Below are 14879 nucleotides of genomic sequence, written 5' to 3' on the forward strand. Positions count from 1 at the left end.
CAGCAGGTTTTCTTAGGGATTATATCACTCCAGCTTTTACCCCTTTCCAGCTATTTTGGTGTCAAGAAAGCTAGTCTTTGCTCTTCTCTTAAAAAGCTTTTCACCAGAAAGGCTGAAGCAGTCTCAGGGCTGCAACTCCCCCTACTGCCCAGTATTTTCTTTGCATGCTGTAGCAGGTTCAATGAATTTCAAACTCAAATGGTAAGAGCTAAAGCAGCGCTTTATTTCAAAATATTACCAAAAAAGCACAAGTTCAAATAGGAGCAGAACAGCTAGAATGCCAAGTTGCAAGCTAGGTTTCTACACTCACCTACAATCTTTCTCACAAAGGGTTTCTTTCACTCAGTTTAAAGAAAAGTTCTGTATCTCCTCCACAGGCACTTGGAAAAGCAGGAAATGGCCTTCTCGGTCCTTTCTCACCCGCACTTCATAATACTGCCCATCACGAGAATTTTAAGGAAGGTCTTTCTCATCTTTCAAGATCCAACTTAAATAGCACTTAACATGTGGTATTGAAGCTATTTGTTTGCCAGTCTGCCTCACTGTATTTATTCAACTTTGTGTCTATCTAACAGCAGATGCTCCATAACCATTTAACAGAATTCTAACTAGAACCACTGTGAGATCCTGGGGGAGGAGAGATTTGTCCACACAGTTCAATTAGGAAATAAGCAATCTCAGTGTCGCTCCTGCTTACGCTTAACAGAGCTCATTCTAATGTACTTTTAAGGCATTTCATTCTTTGCCCATACCCAAATACTTCTCACATTCGGATCTTAGTGATAAAATAATTAACAAAGACCTCACACAATGACTCTATGAAATACTGTAGCTGTTATGTCCCCAACCTCCGGTGGTTAGAAACTAGTGTTCTAACTAGTAGAAACTGTAGCATCCAGAGTTAAAATTGATGAAGGTGACATTTATTAGTGTAATAGGCTATTTTTGTGAACCCTCCTGTTCTCTTCCACCCAATATCAGAAGCTTACATGTCAGGTAGAATTCCTACTCTTTGTCTTAAGAATCTATACATCAGCCTGGCCGGGCATATGCCCGGTTGTGGGCTTGATCAATGACTCTCTCATCATTGATGTTTCTATCTCTTTCTCCCTCCTCTCCTTTCCTCTCTCTGAAATCAATAAAGACATATTAAAAAAAAAAAAAAATCTATAGATCAGACTTTGTGAAAAGCAAATGCCCATGGCCAACAGCCACCCTTCAGAAAACTAAAATACCAACAGCTAATGGTGCCACTTTGTAAAAGGTCTTCACCACTGGATAGAAAGAAACAATGTAAATTTTTTAACAAAAACAATTCCACATCATTTATTGTCATCTGAGAGTAACATAAAGGTAATGAAAGCAATATGAATAAATGTTTATGAACTACATTCCCAACAAAGGACACCTACAAAACACAAACTGTTTGGTTCTCAACAATTTCCCACTTCATTAGTCATTTCTAGTTGGAGACACTTTGGAGCAGAGTAATATTATCTCCTTTTAGCATGATCCGACCTGCAACACAAAATTAAAAAGTTATTACTACCTACTCAAACAACCTTTTAACCTCAGAATTTTGAATGTTCTTGAGCAATTTTGAAAATATTTTCCTGTATGTGAGCATTTTCAAATACCCATAGTAAAAGGTTGTGTACACTGGAGCATATGCACTTTTCAACAGCTACCTAATGTAGAGAATGTAATTTTATGAAAAGTAGTTTCTGTAGACTAAGTTAACTAAATAGGTCTACCCCAACATTTCCCGATGCTCAGTTTGTAAAAGTTGGGAAATGAGTTGTACGTCAAGTTTAGAAAATGCAGCATATTATTGCCCCATTCTTAGAGCTCTTAGTATGTTAAAGATTACATCTTCAATAAACATACCTGTTTAAATTTCACCCAACATTTCCTAAACGTTTCTGAGCAGAGAACACTTTTTTCCTGAGAAATATCCATAAATATCTTCAGGAACACTGGCGTTCAGTAAAACAGTCTGAGAAATGCCAATCAACCCCAATAGTGACTAAATTGTTTCACTTTCCCAGGCTTCCACTACAGGTAATAATCTTTTCTACATTTACAAGATACTACTATGGGAATTCAACTTCATAAATTATTTATAAGTAATATGTCAATAAGGCGAGTGTGCCCTTCTCAGCACATTTAAATTTAAAAAATTCAGGCTTTCGCCCTAGACACTTTGGCTCAGTGGTTAGAGCACGAGCCCATGGACTGAAGGGTCCCGGGTTCAACTGCAGCCAAGGGCACATACCTCGGTTGCAGGCTCAATTCCCTGGCCCTGGTCAGGGAAAGTACAGGAGGCAACCAACTGATATATGTATGTGTCTGTCTGTCTGTCTCTCTCCCCCCCTTCCACTCTCTCTGAAAAGCAATGGAAAAAATATCCTAGAATGAGGATTAAAAAAAACCAAAAAATAAAAATAAAAAAAAAACCAGGCTTTCATAAAAGTAGCCTAAGCAGGAAGAAGCGGAGCAAAACAACGCCTTTCAGAATCTACTTTCCACATATCTCATATAGGCTCAAGAGAATGCTCAGGGTCTGGGAAAAGAGACATTTGAAGCCCACCACCAATGTAAGTACTAGTGAGCTGTGAACAGGGGCATTAAACAATAAAAACAAAATGCCTAAATAAACCTAAGTTAATGGGATTTTAACAAAAATGGTTTATTCTTGATGAAACCATGAATCCTAAAGACCTTCTGTTAACTGGGTTAAGACATTGTGTTCATTGATCAAATGTTTTTCAGTTTCTACTACATGCCAGGCACTGAATTAGGCACTGAGCATGTTAGGGAGCAAAAAAGATGGGACTCATGCACTTATGGAGCATCTGGCCCAGTGGGAGAGAAATTAATAAAATAATACCCACTAATGAATGTTTTACTACACAGAGAGCAGCGCATACCCTGTTCACCCCTCCCCTCTATTCCCACCCTAAGCAAAGCAAAGCAAAGCAAAGCAAAACCAAACCAAACCAAACCAAACCAAACCAAACCCTGGGATGAGGTGACATTTCAACTGTTGTAAAGACACAAGAAACAGGATATACAAGATTATGGTGGAGTAAATGTGCAGATTCAAAGAACTAAAAAAACAGACAAATGTGGATGAAGCTCAGAAAATGAAGCAGAGAGCAGATCATGAAGAACCTTGGAGAATACATTAAAAATTTCCTTATCCTACGAGCAGCAGGAAGCCACTGAAGTGCGTCAAAGGGATGACAAGGTCAGATTGGTGTTTCTAAAAGATCAGTGCAGCCTGCAGAGCAAACTGGAGAGGATGAGGTAGTTGCAGAGCAATCAATTAGTAAACCAAACAGAAATGTGCTACTCACTAAGATAGGGAACACTAAAATAGCTCTGAAAGTGTGAGGGGTGGGAACTGAGTTTGATTTTTGATATGCTAACTTTGAACAGCCTTTGAGACATTCAAATAGAAATGTTTAATAGGCTCAGAGAGGTCTAGGGCTAGATGTAAACTTGGGAGTCAAAGCAGTCATTAGGTGATCTCACAGTTGCGCAGAGTGCATTTACACAAACAGCCTACTACACATCTAGGCCTATATGGTACCACCATGGTATGTGCAGCCCATCATTAACCGAAACGTTGGGATGAGGCACATGACTGTATATAGATGGTAACTGAAGGTGTAGTCTTGAGTGCCTAAGGAAATACAGAGTGACAGGAAGTGCTACAAGCAAGCTTTGAGCAATTTAAACATTTAATGGTTGGGTCACAAAGAATGAATTTACAAAAGTCTGAAAAGAAATAGTTAACTAGAAATGAAAAAATGAAAGCCTGCTTATAGTATCACAGAGACAAGGGAAGAAAGTGTTTTAAAAAGGGAGTAGCCAAACAGTGCCAAATGCTGTGGAGAGGACAGTGAATTAGGACTAATATTGACCATTAGACTTAACACCATTAGTCTTTGGTGACACTGGTGAGAGCTAGCTAAGTGGAAAGTCAGAAGTAGAAATGGTGGGGTAAAGAATAAGTGGCAGGGGATTTCAAGTGTACCCTCCCCCCCACAAATAACGTCTCAAGTGTAAACTAAATGTAAACATGAACTAAGTTACAACTCACTCCATTCTGCAAGTGAATAAAAATTTCTAAAATTCTCTAAGACTATCTATATTCTTACCTAGTTGTTTCCTTGACTTTGTTTTAGAATGAATCTCTTCTGCATCATCTAATACGAGGTTCATATACTCATCAAAACCCTAGAAAAACAAACCATTGACTGTCATCTTCAAGTAAGAGCACATTCAAACCATTCTAAATAAATACACCCATATAGATTCAGATTTGCAAACTAAGTTCAGAAATTCATCCCTTCACTGATCTTTCAGTTGAAACACCACCTCCCACTCTAAGCCTCTTTTTAAATAATGAAGAAAGCCAGAACATATTCCATTAGTTCTGGAACTTTTGGACTTAAGATTTCATTTACTATGGCAAAGACCCACTCTGCCTATCTTTTATAACGTGCTCAATATGCAGTATGTGTGTACATATATGAATTAATTTCTGCCACCGCTTTTCCCATGTTTCCCACAGAACACTATCACCACTAACCACCACTCTTATTTTCCAACTAATAAACAGGGAAGGTGAGATTACTGAAGAAATCTATGATGCCCAAAGGGCATACTTTCAGCCACGTCATCCTTCTTTAAAACATGATATAAGCCCCGGCCAGGTGGCTCGGTTGGAGCGTTGTCCCAAACACCAGGTTATGGGTTCGATTCCAGCCAAAACACATATATAGGTTGCAGGCTCGATACCTGGTAGGGGCACACACAGGAGGCAACCAACTGATGTTTTCTCTCTCACCAAAATAAAAAAAACATATCCTCAGATGAGAATTAAAAAAAAACCCAAAACATTATACTTAAGGTATTCTGCCACCCTGGAAGTCTTATTTAACTAACCACACCCAGCTCGATCAGGTATCACCTAACCCAGATTGTGCTCCATTAATCCTCACCCCCCTTTAATTTTATTTTTCTGCCCCCTCCATCAAATACTAACGCCGTTTAGATTACTTTTAAAAATTAATTTTCTATTTTATGAATTACCCAATCTCTATCAAGTAAAACAATGAGGCAAGGGCAATGGGTCCTGAAACACTTTTCTTGGGTTGGGTCTTTGACTTTTTTGTACACTGCTCTGGCTCGCCATTTTTTGTGAAATTTTTTTCTATAACAAACTGCTCTGAGATAAAATATCCTGGGTACTCACAATGATACAGCCCTCTATCCGCATATTCACTTGCTCATAAAGCCACACTTGAATCCGAGATCTCTAAGATAAAAATAGAAATGTTAAAAAGTACACAAAATCCAATCCCTGTGGTCAAACAGTAGAGAAACATGGCTCCTAAGAAACTTAAAAAAAAAAAAAAAAAAAAGGCCAAGAGTTTTACCCATTTGACTCATATCAGAATTGCTAACCCAGACTGGTTACCTGCCAAGAAACATTCTCATTTAATAAATGCTACACAGGGACCAGACAGTCCCAAGTTAGATAACTTAATCTTGTGATCTTGGGACTCAATCATACTTCTTACTGCTTCTAGTTTCAATACACTTAGAGCGAAAACTGGTGCCAATACAGCACAAAGCAGTAATTTCTGAAGACCAGGGGCTTCCTTCTTACATGTGACAGTAAAATCCAGCACCAAAACAGCTGGCTCTAGTTTTTCAGTTTTCCAGGTCTCATATCTAACGACCAGGGGAGAAACCTCCAATTCTGATGGTTAAAAATTACAGTGGCTTAAAATTAATCTGTTTTCCAAATGTGTTGTCACACACTAAAATTTGTCAGAGCAAAAGGAACTACATTTTCTCTCAGAGATAATTTAAACACTTTGTTCTGCCAACTCAGACTCTTGCTAACAATTCCCCCAAAGGAAAGCAGGCTGTCCTAAGTCCTCCAAACCTATCCCTCCTCTTCCTTTTTTTAGTGTCTTTTCTATACTTAAGTTTCCCCCCAGGTACTAAAACCACTTTATTATGTGATTTAAAACTACTTGGATTTTTCTTCCAATGTTTCATCCTAGGGGGAAAAATAAAAAAAGGTTGCAATGTTCTGATCGTAATCACCACCAACAAAAGTGCCAATACCCAAACACCACCGTCATGTCTGCCGATGATTTTTGAAATTAGTAATTTTGGTCTTGCGAAGTGATGACAAAATTCTTTACATGCTTGCAGCTAGCACGGCTCCACAGCATATTATGACATTAGCGCTCTCCCTGCACCCCTTGCCCTCGGATACCCCTCCGATCTCCACAAGTTCACCTCTTCAACTGTAGAGCACAGTGATCGGACTACACGACAAGATAACGGAACAACAAACAACTTACGTACATTTTGCAGGTATCTGAAGATGAGGTTCTGCGCCAACGGTTAAAGAAAAAAGGCACGTACAGCGCACACTCTGTTCCCTGAAACCGGTCCCTACTCCCATCGAATGTTTTCGGAACGCGAGGCCTGGTGCCCACGTCGCGAGAAGAGCCCAACTAGGCTCTCGTTGGGGGTCCCTCCAGACTCCGAGGAATCTCCTCCCTCCCCCTCTTCTTCTCAGGGAGTTTCCCTTGGCGCCATCTTTCTCCTCCCCCAAACCGACACCTCCCGCGCGTATTCAGTACCTAATTAAGGCTGTTCCCCCCGCAACGCTCGCCCCCGCCCGGCCCGCAACCCTCGCAGGGCTCTGCCGGAGCCCGCCTCCCGCCATCGCCGCGCTCTCCGCGCCCCGCGCTCTCCCGGGCCTCGGGCGCCGCGCGGGCTCACGGGATGCGGAGGAAGGAGCACACCGCCGCTCCGAGCCGGCCGGCCGCCCTCTGGCCGTTTTCGGGCCCGAACCTCCCGGTCCTGAAATCCTGAGTAGGATACGATGGGCTGCACCATCACCTTCTGCACCTTTTGGCCCTGGCCGCGGTACGCCATGGCGGACGCCAACAAAGACCACAGGGACTCGCGCGGGACCTCAGAAGGCGGCTTCTGGAATCAAGAACCGGAAGCGGAAGTGTGCGGTGCTCGCGTAGCGGCCTGCGCAGCTCCCCGGAAGTGCTTCTCTAGCTTTTCTCGGTGCTCTAGAGCCTCCGGGGGAGGCCAAGTTGAGGCGACTGCGCTTTGGAACAGGGGTCGGTCCTACAGCGCCACCTGGAGGGCGGCGGCGGAGACACCGGCGCGGTGGACGCATCTCCTCAAACCCCTGAACTCACCGTCCCAAATGACTTAATCGGCTGCAGGATCGGGCGCCAGGGCGCCGAAATCAATGAGATCCCCCAGATCAAAACTGCCATCCAGTGGAAGGCTCTTCCGGTAGGCAGGTCACTATCGCTGGTTCTGCCGCCGGGATTAGTCTGGCCCAATGTCTAATCGATGCCAGGCTTTCCTCTGAGGAGGGCGTGGGGTGCAGCTAGAACAGTGTGGGTTACTCATAACCTCTTTCTGCTGTTTCCCCAAGATCCAAATGTGTCATTTCTCGTCAGTGATTCCAAGTTTTAAATAATTTGTAAGTGTTCAGTTTCTACACAACTTTATCATCCGCTAAGAATTTAAAAATCGCATTCTCTGTTCAGCTGTTAATGCTGGATCCCTACTTAGTTTTATAAGCTTTTTCCCTGTTTTTAGTTTTGTTTGGGTTTTTGGTTCATGAGTTTTATTTCTGTTTGTCGATAAGAAATGTAAGGGTGGAATGTTAATAAATTTCAGTTTAGTTCTGTGATGTCAAGAATTTTAAAATTAAAAAGTGGATTGGTTAAAAAAAAAAAAAAGAGCCAAATGGTCCCTTTGCTTTCCTCTCTCTATAGAATGGGTTGGTTTAGTGCTTGCCCTTCCCCTTCCCCTTTTTTCTTATTTTTGGTGCCGAAACCTGGGCCTTAGTGCTTTTTCTAAAGCCGTTTCCTCAGGATGTAGGTGTGATGCAGCGTTGTGATGGAGAGGGCAGGGCGGCAAGCAGCCCAAACCCAGCTGCCAAGGGTCAGTTCTGCAGCTTTGCCACGCCTGGGCTTCGCTGTTCCGAAAATGGAGATAAAAGCGGGCCTTCCTCGGGGGCTGAAGTTTCAGGGAAGCAGCGCGTGTGCACAGCCTGTCTGTGTGCACACACCAAGGCCTCAGTGTGCTAACACAACCGTGTCCTGGCAACAGGAGAGCAGCTGAGCTTCGTTAGGCCATGTCACGTCCTGGGTGTGGCTCGGCAGAAATTCCCTCGAATGGGAATACCCATTTTATAGATGAGGAGACTGAGGCTCAGAGCTGAACGGACTTGTCTAAAGGGAGAGTGGCGAGCGGCAGGAACATAACTTGCTTCACTGAGGTCTTCTGCTGGAGGATAATGTTAATGCCGACCTCATACAGGTGTTGAGATCAAAGAACATGAAAGTGATTTTTAAACTGGAGGGAGCTAGAAAACGCATGGGATATTATTTAAGAAATTTTCCTACCTCAGACCCAATAGAGGGTCATGTTGGGCGGAGAGAGGAAACGAGTTCGATTTGCTGAATTCAAAGGCAGCGTGGAGGGAACACGCGGCACAGCGGGTCCATCGGAGACGCTTAGCCACTTGTTCTGCATTTTCCTGCTTCTGAAGTCATGATTTCTAAACTTTTAGGGATTGATCCCTATAACCGATCATTTGACTGATTATACAACTCATCACAAGTGATTTGCTTTTTAAAAAAATGATTTTGCTTTTTTACATTTAAATCTTTGATTGAGATTTAATCTAAAATGTGTCCCAGTGTATCCGGGAACCGATACAGCTTTGTAATTTCTAGATGGCTGTCCAGTTTTCCATCATCATTACAAAAAAATAACTCATTGCTCCCCATTCAACTTAAAATACATTTATAAATATAACAAGTGTATGTGTGTATGTATATAGTGTGTATTTTGTTTATTTGATCTTTGTGTCTATTTATGGGCCAGTATCACCGTTAAAATTATTATAGCTTTAAAATGTTTTGTTATTTGGTAGGACTAAAAGTAGGTAGAATTATCCTAGCTATTCTTGGTTATTTTCCCCACAAACTTTAGAATTAGCTTCTCTAGTTTAAAAAATCCTTTTGGTATTTTTACTGATTACATTAAACTCTAGAACAACTTAGAATTAATTTTAAAAAATCTAAATACATGATGCCTTTCTATTTGTTCAAGTTTTCCTTTGAGTCTTTGAGAAGTTTTTGTTTTCTTTCGTTTTTAGTTTCTTTCGACTTTATCTAGTTTAGTCATAGCTATTTCATGTCTCTTGTCCTTAAAAATGAGTTTCCTCAATTGTATGCTCTAGCTGATTTTTAGAAGAAAATGTGATCAATTCAATTATATAAAATTTATCAAGTTTTATGTGACTAAAGAGCCATAATAAACAAAGTCAAAAGATCTAGGAAAAAATATATTTGCACTAAAGCAAATGGTTAACTAATTTTAGTACTACATTACTTCCTGTCCCCCTAATGTTGTTCTGGTTCTCTATTGCTGTGTAAGAACTATTCCAAAATTTAGTTTAAAATGACAATCACTTTCGTTATAATTCATAATTTTGAGAGTGAAGAATTTGGACAGGGCTCCGCTGGGTGCTTTTTCTGCTCCAGAGGACATATCTAAGCCCTTGGCATGGGTATTCGGAAGGCTAGCCTCAGCTGGGTCCCTCTCCATGTCCTCGGAGCCTCAGGGCCTCACCACGTGGTCTCTCTGGCAGAATAGTACGCTTTTTTAATATGAGTGAGCCCAGGGCTCTAATGAACCAAGGCCCAAGCCGCCCTTAAAGGCCTTGGACTCGTATAGTATTCATACCCCAGGCCAGATTCCTAGAATCTGTGAAAAACAGAGCACACCTCTTGACAGGAGGTGTGTTGAAGAATTTGTAGTCATTTTTAATCTGACATAAAGATCCAAAGTAAAAACTGACAATGGATGCGATCAGTTCATAGCAAAGAAAATACAAATGGTCTTCAAATATGAAACACTGCCCAACTTGAATCATTGTAAGACAAATGCAAAGTATACTACACGGAGAAAGCATTTTCTCCTATTAGATTGGCAAAGCTCAAAAAGTGATGGTAATGCCAATTACTAAACTCCACTTGTAGGTATTTAATTCTACAGATAAACTTACATGTGTGGTATAATGTAATCAATCATTGTGTTATTGTTTGAAATACCAAGACAGGAAACCTAAATGCCCGTCAACAGGGGCTAGCGCAGTGATTGCATATTCATGTAGTGTAACACTATGTGCAACCGCATCAGGAGTGAAGCAGCTCTGTTCTGGTATGAAATTATATCCACTACACAGTAAGACAAAAAGCCAGCTACGCTGCAGCTTAGATTTACCTTAAGGTAATCCAGTGGAGCCAGCCAGACTGGATCTCAGATGGGGCAAGCCTTAGGAGCAAAATTTAAGGAGTCACACTTACGTGTCGTGACTAAACCCGAGTGAGTGCCTCCCTAATCGGTGTCCAGGCATCTTGTCCCCCTAGGGTCAGCCCTGCAGACCAGAATAAGTGGTGAATAGTTGGTATGGGCACAGATAAAACAGGATTTGTAATGAACTTGCAATTCATAATTTAAAACTATTCATAATATTCATAATAAACATAATAAAAAAGGTGCAGAACATCATGTGTTTTATACATGATGGTGTACAGAAGTGTATTTGCTTATATAGCAGGTCCTCAAATAACATCTTTTTGTCCAATGTCATTTCATTGTAACATTGCTGAGATGCCTCAAGAACTTAACCATGTTTATATCCATTAGCCTGCGGTAAAATTTGTTCCATTATACATTGTTTTGCTTAAAGTCACAGAACCTATTGACGCTGTTAAGTATATACCTAAAATATCTCTGGAAAAATACCTTAGAAACCGCTAAGATTGGTTTTGGGGAGCTGCGTTCCTGGGACTGGAGTAGGAGGGAGGATTTTTACTGTGTGCTCTTATACACATTTTGAATCTTGAAACTTAATGAATATATCACTAATTCGATCAATTCATTAAATAGGGGAGGATACTAGAAACATTTTCTTTCCTTTTTTTAAATTGCAACCAATAATGTTCTTGTAAAACTTGAGATACTTGCCACTCCCAAGGTTACCTGCAAAATGAGAATTACTGATCCAAAGAGACATACCCTGAGAAGAGTCACCTCCAGGCCTCCCAAATACTGAACACCCTTCCTCTCAGCTTGGAGCTGTTTCCATCGCAGCCAGAAGCTTCAGAACTTGCTGAATGGCTGTGACTAATTAGAAGCAAGCCAAAGAATGGGGCTGAGGAGACAGAGGCGGTCCAGTAGAGCTCCATAGCTCTTGAAATGGGTCAAGAAATTTTTCACTCATGCAGCACATATTTATTGAATGCCTTCTGTTACGGGTAAAGTGTGCCCTCCCCACCCCGAAACTTGTGTGTTGAAGCTCTAACCTCCAGTATCTCAGAATTTTACTGTATTTGGATGGACCCTTAAAAAAGTAATTAAGGTTAAATGACATCATGTGAGTTGGCGCTAACCCAACGTGACTCTTTATAACAGATTACACACATATGCGAATGCAGAGGAAAAACCACGTGAGGATACAGTGAAAAGGTGGCCATCTACAAGCAGAGAGAGGCCTCAGACACCAAACTTGCCAACACCTTGATCTTGGACTTCTAGCCTCCAGAACTGAGAAAATGAATGTGTTGTTTAAGCCATCCAGACTGTGGTATCTTGTTATGGCAGCCCTAGAAAGCTAACACACCTTCTATGTGCCAGGCCTGTACTAGGTGCTGAGAATATATAGGTTAGTAAGGATATATCTTGAGTTTATACTCTGCTAAGATGTACAGCTAAATGATTTTAAAACAATGGGGGTGCCCGTCCGGTCATGGCTCAGTGGTTGAGCATCGACCTAGGATCCAGGAGATCGAGGTTCGGTTCCTGGTCAGGGCACATGCCCGGGTTTCGGGCTCCTTCCCCAGTCGGGGGCGTGCAGGAGGCAGCCCATCAATGACTCATCACTGATGTCTCTCTATCCCTCTCTCCTCTTCTCTCTGAAATCAAATAAAGATATATTTAAAACAATGAAAAAACCACAATGGGGGTAAACAAAGTGTATTATATGCTTAGAGGACAGGCGCCAGGCCTCAGCGTGGGGAGGAGAGCAGGTTGTTGGGAGTGTAGCCTAGAGGCGATGGAATGTGTAGGAGTTAGCCGAAGGAGGAGGCCTTTAGGTAGAAGACAGACCACGTTAACAACGGCAAAGAAAGGGCTAGAGAGAGATTAGTGTAGAAGGGGAGTCAACAGCCAGTAGTTTCGAGCATGAAGGGTGAGTGGTGGGAAAGGGCAGGTAGGGCCTTACATGCTATGCTGACGGACCTGAACTTAATTTTGGAAGGAAGGCGAAGTCACCGGAGGATTTTATGAAGCCGGAGTGACAGATTGGCATTTAAAATACTTTTCTTTAAGAAGGAAAACAGTTTATACCTTTGCTAAGAATAACAGCAGAGTAAGAATGACACAGGACAGAGAGAGTACCAATGGTATGGTCAGAAGTCATCACTGGTAACAAGCCTATCTGCTCGGTTTGGCCTTGTTTGCAGCTCAAACTATCTCCTTTATTAAGCTGCACAGAGCTCCAGCTGTCACACCTGCAGTCTCAAACTTACTGATTTCTCACTCATTCCCTCTGCAGCAGCATCCACTTAGTACCTGCACCTGCTTCGCTCCTGGCACTTTCCTCTTACACGTATTTCCTGAGATTTCAAGAGCAGGGCTTTGCCTCACTCATCTACCCCTAGTGGCCAGTCGTGTTTAATCATAGTTCGAATTCGTGTCCTAACTGGAGCCTCTGCGAGTGGCAGTCCAAAATACTCTTGTGGCAGTCACGCCAAGACTCTGTCACACTTCCTAACAGGAGCTTTTCTAAACTTGACCCCTCTCCTTGAGCTCCTAACCCAAGTAAGTAACACTAACCATAGACCCATTTTACTTCTTCCCTTTGACATTTCTCTTCGTTTCTCTTGCATTTTCTTCACACACCCAATCCCCAATTTCACTCACTCAACAGCTTTTTATTTGAGCATTTCCCCTTCTCTGCCGTTAGTCTGAATCTTGGCTGTTTACCCTTCCTCTTAACTCTACAGAATTTTGCTTTACTCCTGAGAACAAGCCAGTCAAGAGTCTAAAAACCAAAAAACCCAAGGACAGGCAATACTAAGTTTTAATACACTCATCACCATAGACGAAGACTCAGTAACAGCGTAGCTGTTAAGTCCAACCAAAATCTAAACACTTTCCTAAGCCCACTCAGTAAACCTTGGGACCCCGGGTTTTTCAAAACTTAAAATTCTGGATTGCTGTTCTTATTTAAGGCCATTGCTTACTCTTTGCCCATTTTATTTTACCACACTAAGAAAATGGTCAAGTATTTTCTTTGTGCTCATATGCTTAAATGACATCATTTTGCAAATTCAAATGGAGTTTGAACAAATTACAAATGCAGTCAGATGTGTGGGCTGTGGAAACTTGCATTGATTATTGAAGAGCTTCCAAAGATACTTTAAGAAAAAAGAGCTCTTGAAACAAATCAAACCCAACTGCAAGTAAGAATGTGCCTGTCTTTTCTTGGTAAATCTGCACACACTGACACCGCAATGAAGATAAAAGGCAGTGATCTTCAATGCAGTATAAGATTTAGTATCAAAATGATTTAAAATAAGGGGTACACACTAAGCACTCAATAAACGTTAGCTAGTTTTAAAGTGTTACCTATTAGCTAGCAACTGGTGACCACAGTTCCTGTTGCTAAACTGACAAATTCAAAGCATGTATGTGTGTGTGTGTGTTTTGAATATGTCTTTATTGATTTCAAAGAGAGGGAGAGAGAAACATCAGTGATGGGAGAGTCAATGACCGGCAGCCTCCTGCACGCCCCCTACTGGGGATCGAGCCCACAAACCAAGCATGTGCCCTGACTGGGAATCGAACTGCAATCTCCTGGATCCTAGGCTGACGCTCACCCGCTGAGCCACGCCCGGCCGGGCCAAAGCAAGTATTTTTAAGAACTGCAGAAATATTTCAGCAAAATGAAGCCACAATTTTAGAAAAGGATCATAAAACCTTGACCAACAGAGAATAAGCTTTATTTCTGAAACTATAATTATTAAACATCAGTCTGATCTCTCTGGTTTCACAGATTGGTCAAGATGAAAATAAACTCTGTTCTGGCCAAATGAGGACCAATTGGAATCTGAGGTTAAGGTCACAATTTTAATCACTTGAGACAAATATATGAATTGTAAACTGTTTTCAAATTTTTGGCTATAGCCAAACTGTACTATTTAGGCCCTTTTCCTACTTTTACAATTCAAAACCATCATCACTCAGTCTGTTTTGCTTTTTGCGAAAAGTTGATTCAACTTGTTGGGACTACTATTTGGGGGGAAAAAAACCTATGTTCTTTGGTGGCTAACAAATTTATATGTAATCCCATAACAAAATACTGGCACACCACTGAATAAACCTGGACTTTCCTGAAAATTTTTATATGCCTTCATGTTTGAAAATTCTAAATTGTTGAATCCATCTAAGATCACTTCTAAAAACCCTCTCTTTTAAGAAATTTAATGACGTAAGTTGAGTTACAATGATAGTGGCTAAGTACCCGTGCCAGAAAAGAATCGCATGTGACACGCACTCTTACCTGAAGCGTGCGTGGCTAAAGCTGAGCAAGCCTGTGGTGAGTCTGGCAATATGTCCTTGTAGAAGGGTTAGCCAAATACCTGTGAGGCTGGAGCACTTACATTCTGACTGCGGCCTCTGTTGAGGCAGATCCTAGGCTGAAGTGATGTATGACTACATAACTCACAATG

At 41.5% G+C, this 14879-nt stretch overlaps 1 protein-coding gene across 1 annotated transcript; it reads right to left on the bottom strand.

Moving 5' to 3' along the window:
* Positions 1-202: 202 nt before the first annotated feature.
* SNRPE (small nuclear ribonucleoprotein polypeptide E) lies at positions 203-7032 on the bottom strand. The gene is made up of 5 exons (XM_016214909.2): positions 6922-7032; positions 6397-6423; positions 5267-5329; positions 4167-4245; positions 203-1518 (listed from the first exon to the last, which is right to left on the bottom strand). Exons 1-5 carry the CDS (start codon positions 6973-6975, stop codon positions 1463-1465), a joined length of 279 nt encoding a protein of 92 aa, XP_016070395.1. The 5' UTR covers positions 6976-7032; the 3' UTR covers positions 203-1462.
* Between the last annotated feature and the right edge of the window lie 7847 nt (positions 7033-14879).

This window comes from Miniopterus natalensis, chromosome 19, assembly GCF_054644295.1.
Source record: "Miniopterus natalensis isolate mMinNat1 chromosome 19, mMinNat1.hap1, whole genome shotgun sequence".
Taxonomy (NCBI): Eukaryota; Metazoa; Chordata; class Mammalia; order Chiroptera; family Miniopteridae; genus Miniopterus; species Miniopterus natalensis.

Bases quoted from the DNA above. Each gene is read 5' to 3' on its own strand.
- SNRPE (XM_016214909.2), bottom strand. From the start codon at position 6,975: ATGGCGTACCGCGGCCAGGGCCAAAAGGTGCAGAAGGTGATGGTGCAG. The intron at 5,330-6,396 runs GTACGTAAGTTG...TTTTTATCTTAG, and splicing joins TCTTCAGATACCTGCAAAAT to AGATCTCGGATTCAAGTGTG. The intron at 1,519-4,166 runs GTAAGAATATAG...TTTGTGTTGCAG, and splicing joins AAAGTCAAGGAAACAACTAG to GTCGGATCATGCTAAAAGGA.